The sequence below is a fragment of the Hordeum vulgare genome, chromosome 3H, assembly GCF_904849725.1.
Source record: "Hordeum vulgare subsp. vulgare chromosome 3H, MorexV3_pseudomolecules_assembly, whole genome shotgun sequence".
Taxonomy (NCBI): Eukaryota; Viridiplantae; Streptophyta; class Magnoliopsida; order Poales; family Poaceae; genus Hordeum; species Hordeum vulgare.
This window is the reverse complement of record NC_058520.1, coordinates 48,507,810-48,516,316: the sequence shown is the minus strand read 5'-3', so window position 1 is coordinate 48,516,316 and position 8,507 is coordinate 48,507,810. Positions and strand designations below refer to the sequence as shown.

At 44.1% G+C, this 8,507-nt stretch overlaps 1 protein-coding gene across 1 annotated transcript; it reads left to right on the top strand.

The window, feature by feature from the left end:
* The first annotated feature begins 3,267 nt into the window (after positions 1-3,267).
* Positions 3,268-7,398, top strand: LOC123442917 (zinc finger CCCH domain-containing protein 17-like). Its single transcript, XM_045119101.1, has 7 exons — positions 3,268-3,744; positions 4,145-4,240; positions 4,880-4,969; positions 5,069-5,317; positions 5,401-5,580; positions 6,881-6,981; positions 7,068-7,398. The coding sequence occupies exons 1-7, from the start codon at positions 3,361-3,363 to the stop codon at positions 7,243-7,245; spliced, it is 1,278 nt and encodes a 425-aa protein (XP_044975036.1). The 5' UTR covers positions 3,268-3,360; the 3' UTR covers positions 7,246-7,398.
* Positions 7,399-8,507: the final 1,109 nt, after the last annotated feature.

Below are 8,507 nucleotides of genomic sequence, written 5' to 3'. Positions count from 1 at the left end.
GGCTGCTAGAGACCTGATTAGATCCCTATGGCGCAACCCTACCTCTCCACCTCTTTCTCCTCCTCTGCGGTGCTTGGCGAAGCCCTGCCGGAGAGCCACATACTCCACTGCCACCACGCCGTCGTGCTGCCGGAGTTCTCCCTCAACTTCACCTCCCTCCTTGCTGGATCAAGAAGGATGAGACGTCCCCGGGCTGTAGGTGTGTTGAACGCGGAGACACCGTACGTTCGGTGTTTGGATCGGATCTTTCGCGATTTGAATCGCCGCGAGTATGACTCCATCGACCGCGTTCATAGTAACGCTTCCGCTATGCGATCTTCAACGGTATGAAGATGCTCTACCTCACTCGTTAATGGTCTCTCCTAGATAGATCCTTGTGTAACGTAGGATTTTTGTTTGAAATATTACTACATTCTCCAACAGACTCTTACATATTCGCCGACGTCTGCTCCTCCTCTTACGTCTTCTCCATGTCGATCTCCGTCATCACCATGAGGTTACCCTCCTCCTCCTCCAACTCCAAGTCGAGATCAGAGGTTGATGCATCATTGGACAAATTAGGAGTATAGGACAACTATTGGGAAGCACTGCTTCAGAAGCCTCCCAACGATCACTCCCATGAGTCGCCACTTGACGCATTCTGAGCCGCCACCATGTGCCGTGCTCTGAAAGTTCCGTTCAGAATTTTTTTAATTTTTTCGCACACGTTTTCGACCTTTTTAGATTGTTTTTTTTGGTGTTACGGTTTTTCGCCAGTCTTTTTTAGCTGTTGGACGAAAAAAATTGCGCAAAAAATGAGTTTTTTTTTGTTTTTTTCGCGAGAGAAGCGTTTTTGCTTTCACGAGAGGCACGGCCATGCATCTCGAAAACGAAAAAAAAGTGTTTTTTTGCAAGAGACGCGTTTTTGCTTCCGCGAGAGGCACGGTTTTGCTTTCGCGACTCGCGAGCCGTGCTTCTCGAAAACGGAAAAAACACGTTTTTTTTTCATGAGAGGGACAGTTTTGCTTCCGCGAGAAGCACAATTTTGCTTGAGCGAGCTTCAGAATTTTTTTTTTCAAAAGAGGCACAGATTTGCTTCCGCAACAGTTCTGCTTTCGCAAGAGGCATGGTTGTGCTTTTCGGAAACGAAAAAACACGTTTTCTGTTCTTTTCGCGAGAGACACGGTTTTGCTTCCGCGAGAGGCACGGTTTTGACTTCGCGAGAGGCACAACCATGTCTCTAGGAAACGAAAAACAAAAACACAATTTTTGTTTTTTTATCATGAGAGGCACGGTTTTTCTGAAACGCTTTTTCCGTTCGGGTTTTTTCTGGAAAAAAGGTTTATCAAAATCTATCAACATAGGATCTAGTTTTGAAGATCTCGATGCGAGGAACCCAACGGTGAAAACGGTTCAAAATTTGAACACACATTGTTTATAAAAGATAAAACGTTTTAAAAATACAAATCCGCGAAAAAGGAAAAACTCTTATATTGGAATAAGTGGTCCACATTCTCTATTCTTAAATAGTTGTAACCAAGTACCTAATTTTTCTCTTCATGCAATTATGCCACATCATCAAGTCATGCATGTGTTCATTAGCTATAATTTATGCACTAATCTATTCGTGTAATCATGCCACCTCAGCAATTATGCATGTCAATTTGTTTCACTAATTTTTCTGTGGACATAGATGTGACACTACAAATATGTGTAGGTTATGTTACACATTTTTGTTATGTAGACAGCCCGTTGACTTCATACTTATATAATATTATATCACACGCTTCATATGCTTTATTGTTTCTAAAATATAAACTGAGATCAACCTTATATTTGTTTTTGCAATGCGTATAGTTATTTACCACATATTTATTCATCTATTTTATAAAGATTTTCGTAGCAACGCGTGGGATATCATCATTTGTGACAATTTAAAAAGATAGGAATATTTTTTTAAAAGTCTCTCCCTAATAATAAAGCACTTAGTGCTTCGGTTGTACGTCACTAAAATTATCCTCAATGTTGTCCTAAATTACCCAGTATGCCACCCATAAGTGAAGAAAACGATTCAATTTTTTTCCAGTCAAAGTCATCGTACATTACGATACTTATACGACGAGGTCCCAAACAAAAAACCTGGTGTGCTTGGCTTAGTGGTTGGAGCGCTGGTACTCCACCTAGGTGACCCAGGTTTGATACCTGGAACCTACATTTTTTTCGTCACGTAATTCTTTTTTATTAATTCCATTTGTTTTTTCTTCTTTAATTTAATTCGGAATTTGCAAATTTCCAAATTAATTTTTTTCCGAGTTTTGAGCGAAAATATTCAATAAATTATAAAATCTTTTGGGATTTCAAAAAAAGGTTTAGGCAATGATAAAACGTTCACGGATTTAAAAAATACTGATGAAATCATAAAATGTTGGGAATTCAAAAAAAGGTTCGGGTAATCATAAAATGTTCATGGACTCAAAAAATGTTGATGATTTAAAAAAACTGTTTTGATATTGTAAAAGAATTCACAATTTCACATTTTTGAAAAATATATTCAGCAAATATAAAACATGCATGGTTTTGAAAATGATCATGTATTCAAAACATATCCTTGAATTTGAAGAAAATGTGTAAGAAATTTTAAAAAATGTTCACGGAAACTAAAAAAATGCGAAAATCTGCATTATACAACACATTTAATCTTACCATGGAGGTCTCCTCTCCAAAAACTGCAGGTGCCGTCCTCAGGTTAGAGCACGGCGACCATGAGGCATACGTATTTGGTGAACACTGACCACATTACAAAAATCCTTGTCAAAAGCCGTTTACTCTCTAGCGATGCCCCTGTGTTGTGCCAAAGTATAATGAAAAGCACATCATTTTAAAATTGATCGTTAGCGATGGTGAAAAGTATAATGGACAATATGAACATCATTAGCAATTATTATGAATAGAAAAAATAACAAAAAAATTAAATGGTTAGCTAGGAGCATGCAACATTTTGTTTTTTCCCGTTGCAACGCACGGGCACATTTCCTAGTACTACAAATTAGTGATTTCGGCCGTACAAAAGCTTTCCGAAAATGTCTAAAAAGAAATCGGGTCGTGCCAGACACGTGGCCCGCCTGAGGCTGAGACCGTACCTGGGCCGCGATGCTGGGCACCCGTACATGGGCCGCAGGTTTAGCCCTGTCCGTCGCAAGTCGCAACTGCCTCCTCATCGAAAAATAAAAAGTTCGCAACCGCCTCGTGCCACTTCTCGCTCCGTTCCGGCCACATCCACAATCCCTCGCGCAGACGCGATCTCAGCCTCCCCGCACCACCGATACCTAGCGCCGCCTCGCCCCCGCCGTCGCCGCGCCTCCGGCGAGACAGGACCCCGCCATGCCGATCTCATCCTCCCTCTCCGCGCGCCTCGGCCCCGGTCCCGCGCCCACGGCCGCGCCCGCACGGTGGGGCCCTTACGCCCGCCCCTCCGAACCCCGCAGGAGCGGCTGCGCCAAGGCCTCCCGCCCGTCCCTCCGCCTCGAACCCGAGACGGCGAGGCTCCTCGGCCCCGGGCGGAGGGCCGAATCCGGCGGATTGAGTCGCGGCGCCGCAGCCCCTGCACCTACACGACGGCGGCTTGGAGACCCGAAGAAGTCGGACCAGAAGACGGATCCCAAGCCGGCGGGGACGAATCCAGAGCCGATCCAGGAGCCGCGCGTCGAGGAGGGCCGTGGCTGCGGCGGTTTCAATTTCCTCTGCGCCCTCGCTGGACACAAGGAGGTGCGTGGCTGTTTCCCCGCCCCTCTGCGAAATCGCAGTATCGTAACGCCGCGCTGTTCCGATTGAATACTCAGATGCTATGTTGCGTCAAATTAGCAAGCCCGTTGTTAATTTGTAAATAATTTTTACTCTCTCCGTTCTAAAATAAGTGTCTTAATCTTAGTATAACTGTATACTACAGCTAGTATAAAGTTGATACAATTATTTTGAGACGGAGGAATATAATTGTTAAGAAGTATACAAATAATTTGTAATTGGTTGGATAATTAGCAAACCCGTTGTCTCTTTGTATAATTGTTAAGAATTTGCTTTGCTGCGAGTAATTGTTCAATTTGAAAGCTGAGAGAAAGACACCAGGATCATGCTACGGGGCTCTTACGGTTTTTATCGGATGCTGCAGGCTATTACTGGAATCTCTATGCCGATGGGGTCTGACAAGCTCTACTCTGGCAGTGCCGACGGGTCTGTTCGCGTATGGGACGGCAAATCTGGCAAGGTAGCTGGGCTATCCGCTCTTGGCATTCCCCTCAGACTCGTTATGCTCGGTTCACCTTTGAGGTCGTGTCTGTGTTGATTCCTGCATTACGTGTGGCGGTTGAGTTCTGCTGCCTGATCAATTGGGGATTAACTCTGGTTGCTTGAGGTGGTCGATGTGCCGATGGGCTCAAATTGTGCATCGTCTATGATGGTTGATGTGCGCTGACTGCTTGATCAACTGAGGAGCTCCTCTAATTCCTCGGTGCGCCTGATGTACCCGTTGGTTCAGATCAGGTTGTCATTTGGCACGCCTGGGGTTGAGGACATGTCAGATTGATTTGCCTTGGAGGCTTTTCGCCTGTTTGTCGTGATCAGTGTACACCGGATCAGTTTCGGGAGGCGATCAGGCTGGTTACCTGACAGGCAAAGCTCTCTGCAGTTAAAGTTGCACTCTGATTGCCAGATGGCCATATGTTTAATAGCAAGAAAAAAGAGTAAAAAAAGAAAGGGACAAACGAGAGATGAGCTATTAGAAGAGAAGATTCTTCAGGAAAAAGGAGAAATTTAAGAAAAGATTGTTGTGTAGTAGAGAAAAAAAGAGAGCGAGAGTTTCTAATCTGCTGTGTTGCCCTTTCTATTCTTAATGTTTCTGCAATAGTGCGTTGATGTCATCAAGATGGGAGGGAAGATTGGCTGTATGATCACTCACGACAAGTGGGTATTTGTTGGAATACCAAAATCCGTGGAGGTATTCTCAATTTTACTGGGAGTGCAAGTCAATTTTGCTATATATTGAAGCGCTATTGGGTGTTGAACTATTGTTCTTCGTTGTTTCGATGGCTTCCAGGCATGGAACATAAACACAGGGATGAAGCTAAGTCTTCAGGGACCTTCTGGGCTTGTTTGTTCCATGACTATCAAGGATGGGATGCTGTTTGCTGGCACGGCGGACGGGCGCATCATGGCTTGGAAATTTCCTGCTAAGGACATCAACTCGGAACCAGTGGCAATCCTCGCTGGTCATGACCATCATGTGATTTCACTTGCTGTCTCAGCAACAAGGCTTTACTCTGGCTCACTTGACAAGACAATCAGAGTACGAAAATGCTGCACATCCGCTGATTTCTGTTGGCTACTAAATGCTATGTTTGTGTCTGATATATTCTGGGTATTTATCAGGTATGGGACCTTAAAAATCTTCAATGTGTCCAAACACTCTCTGAGCATAAGGCTGCTGTTACTTCTGTGCTTTGTTGGGGTCAGAAGTTACTTTCTTGCTCTCTGGACAAGACTGTAAAGGCCTGGGCTGCTTCAGAATCTGGAGACCTTCAACTCATGCATACCCACTCTGAGGAGCATGTAAGTTCTGCAAACTTAATTTACACGAATATTTCCATCAGTTTTATTTCTGAAGACCTCATTGAAGTTTCAAACATGAAGGCTTATGTTAGCTACACCTTTATGTTTTTACTTTTTATCAGTGGTAGTATGATACTGTCCTTATTTAGTCTGATTGAACTGTATGTGTTGAATATTTATGGCATATGTATTTCTTCATGTGCAGTAACTGAAATGATATTAAGGCTAATTTTATTAGTAGTAGATTAGGTAAATATTTCGTGGTGAATGAGTTGGCTAATCTTTAGCCAGAGAATATGCACGACCATGTGTAAAATAATTTACTGCATTGCACTTGCTACATATAACTATTTTGTAACGTACTTTTGTTTTTCTTCATTTCATTTATGCTTGGTATGTGCTGGTGGATTGAGCAGCTTCTGTTTGTTCTCACTGATCCCACAATTCAACCTAGTTACAATTACTTGTCTAAAACCAAGTGGAAAATCTTTGCAATTACTTGATATGTGTTACTGGATTCAGCAGCTTCTATCTGTTCTCAAGTGATCCCACAATTCCTATGTAGTCACAGTGCATTCGGTCTCCATTTCTCGACTCCATCTGCATTCGGTCTAGCATCATATTTTGCAGAATATGGCCTGCAAGTTCGGTGATAGGTGTTCTTCTTAGTCTGCTGGGAGTTTATCTTTGTAGTATCGAGCAGCAGATAAAAGGGTGAGCCTAATAGAAGCTCTCTTTCTTGGGAACTTTAAGATGCCCCCATCAGCCCATCAGTCTGCTGAGCCCATCTGTTTCGCTGAAGAGTTGGTATGGGAGTATCAAATGGACATGTATCAGCTACGTCATCAGTCTGCTGAGCTCATATGTTTCCCTGACTGAAGAGTTAATAAATAGAAATGTATCGGCAACACCAGAATGGTTAGGAACCTTCATACAGCAGGAACTAGAGGCAATATCAGAGCAATTCGTTCTTTGAAAGTCTGCAGGAACTAGAGGCAATATCAGAGCAATTCGTTCTTTGAAAGTCTGAATATCGCTGTTGATATTTTTGTCTATAGTAAGCACACTGCATGCATATCCTGATGTCCGGTTGTTGGTTTTCTCAATATTTCCCTTCCTGGAAGCATGTTTGGCAGTGTACGTTTGTAAGCTCCGTTGAGATGTATTGCGTGTTGCTAGTGTCCTTGATAAACTTTCTGCCTTCTTATGGTTCTTGGGTAATGGTTTGTTTCTGAACTTCCTTTCCAACAGTTTTCCCCTTTGTGTTTGTTGCTAAACCAGCATCCACCTTCTGTTGCAGGGTGTGCGCACCCTCTTTGGCATGCATCGTCCGGGAAAGACGCCGGTTCTGTTGTGCTCCCTCCACAAGCGCAGCTGCGTCCGCCTGTTGGACCTGCCATCGTGAGTGCCATTCAGAACACGCTGTCAGTTGTCTCTGCTTCGTTGGTGTTGCCAGTGACTTACAACTAATGATTCCCGTCTTTCAGGTTCGAGGAGATGGGCACGCTCTCGTCCAAAACAGAAGTGAAGACCATCGAACTCGCCCAAGGGCCATCGTGGCTGCTTTTCACCGGGGATGGCGCGGGCGAGCTCAAGGTGTGGACGTGGGCGTCCCAAGACGAGGAGCTAGCCCCCAACACCGGCGCTGCCATAAACGTCTGCTAGGCATGCATAGTCGATCATGCTCATGCATGCGCTGAGCTAGCTCCACCGTTGTGATGTCTACTACTTCCCCCCTGCCCTTTCCTAAATAGATATTTAGAGATTCCAACATGGACTACATATGGAGCAAAATGAATGAATGTATACTTTAGAATAGGTCTATATACATCCGTATGTAGTATATATAAAATGTTTTTTTCAAGAATATGTCAATGACGTACCATATTTTGGGATGCCAACATCCCAATTGGTGGAATACTCCTATACACCAACAAATAGGAAGAACCTAGCTACTCTCTTACAAAAGGATCTAATCCACCTACACCAAAACCACACCAACAAATAGGAAGAACCTAGCTACTCTCTCACAAAAGGATCTAATCCACCTACACCAAAACCAGCAAGCCTCCACTCTGATCTCTGCAAACACGTGGGTGACCAATTGGGTTGGTGTTGTGGAAACGAACTTGACAGTAAAGGTGAAGGGTACGAAAGGAGAGGACAGAGTTCTAGCTACGGCAAGCTTGTACACATAATATATTAGTTCAGGCCCCTTTCGGGGAGGTAACAACCATATGTCTCAGTGTTCAGGAGCTTTTGTCGTGTGGAATGCGTGTGTTCAGCGTGAACCCTTGTGCCAGAGGGGAGGGGTGGCTTATATAGAGTACGCTACCCCTCATCAAGGTCCAAGCAACCAAGGGTTCGATTAATAAAAGACAAAGGCGTGCGTTACTGGTAAGGTATGTAATAAATGTTACTTATGGCAACCAGTCGAATGCCCGCTCGTTGGCCTTCCTGAAGTGGCTTCTGAACTTCTGCGGTCGACTGGCTTCTAATTCTTCCGAATGAAAGTCTTCCTTCGAGTGAAGGGAGAAAGTCTCCGAGTGGATGTTCTACCAAGTGACCCATGGCGAATCAGTCGGAATCTTCCTTGAAATCTTTAAGTTTTAATGATGTGTCCTTGGGTAGGACATGTAGGCCAGACCTATGACCCTATCCTAGATACATATCCCCATCATTAGCCCCCGAATGGACCGGGGTTCGAGTGGGAAAGGGGTCGATGCAGATTCTGTCAAAACATGCAAACTCCGAATGCACACCAAGGCTTGGCAGAAATGGGCGTCGATTGAAGTATTTGATTCTGTCCTAAAATGCATCCGAGTGAATTTGAAAGCGAAAACTGGTCCGAGTGATCAACAAGATCTTTTGATGTGATGGGTCGCTTCGTCAGGTCCGGATTTCACGGGATTCGAAAATTTGGTAAG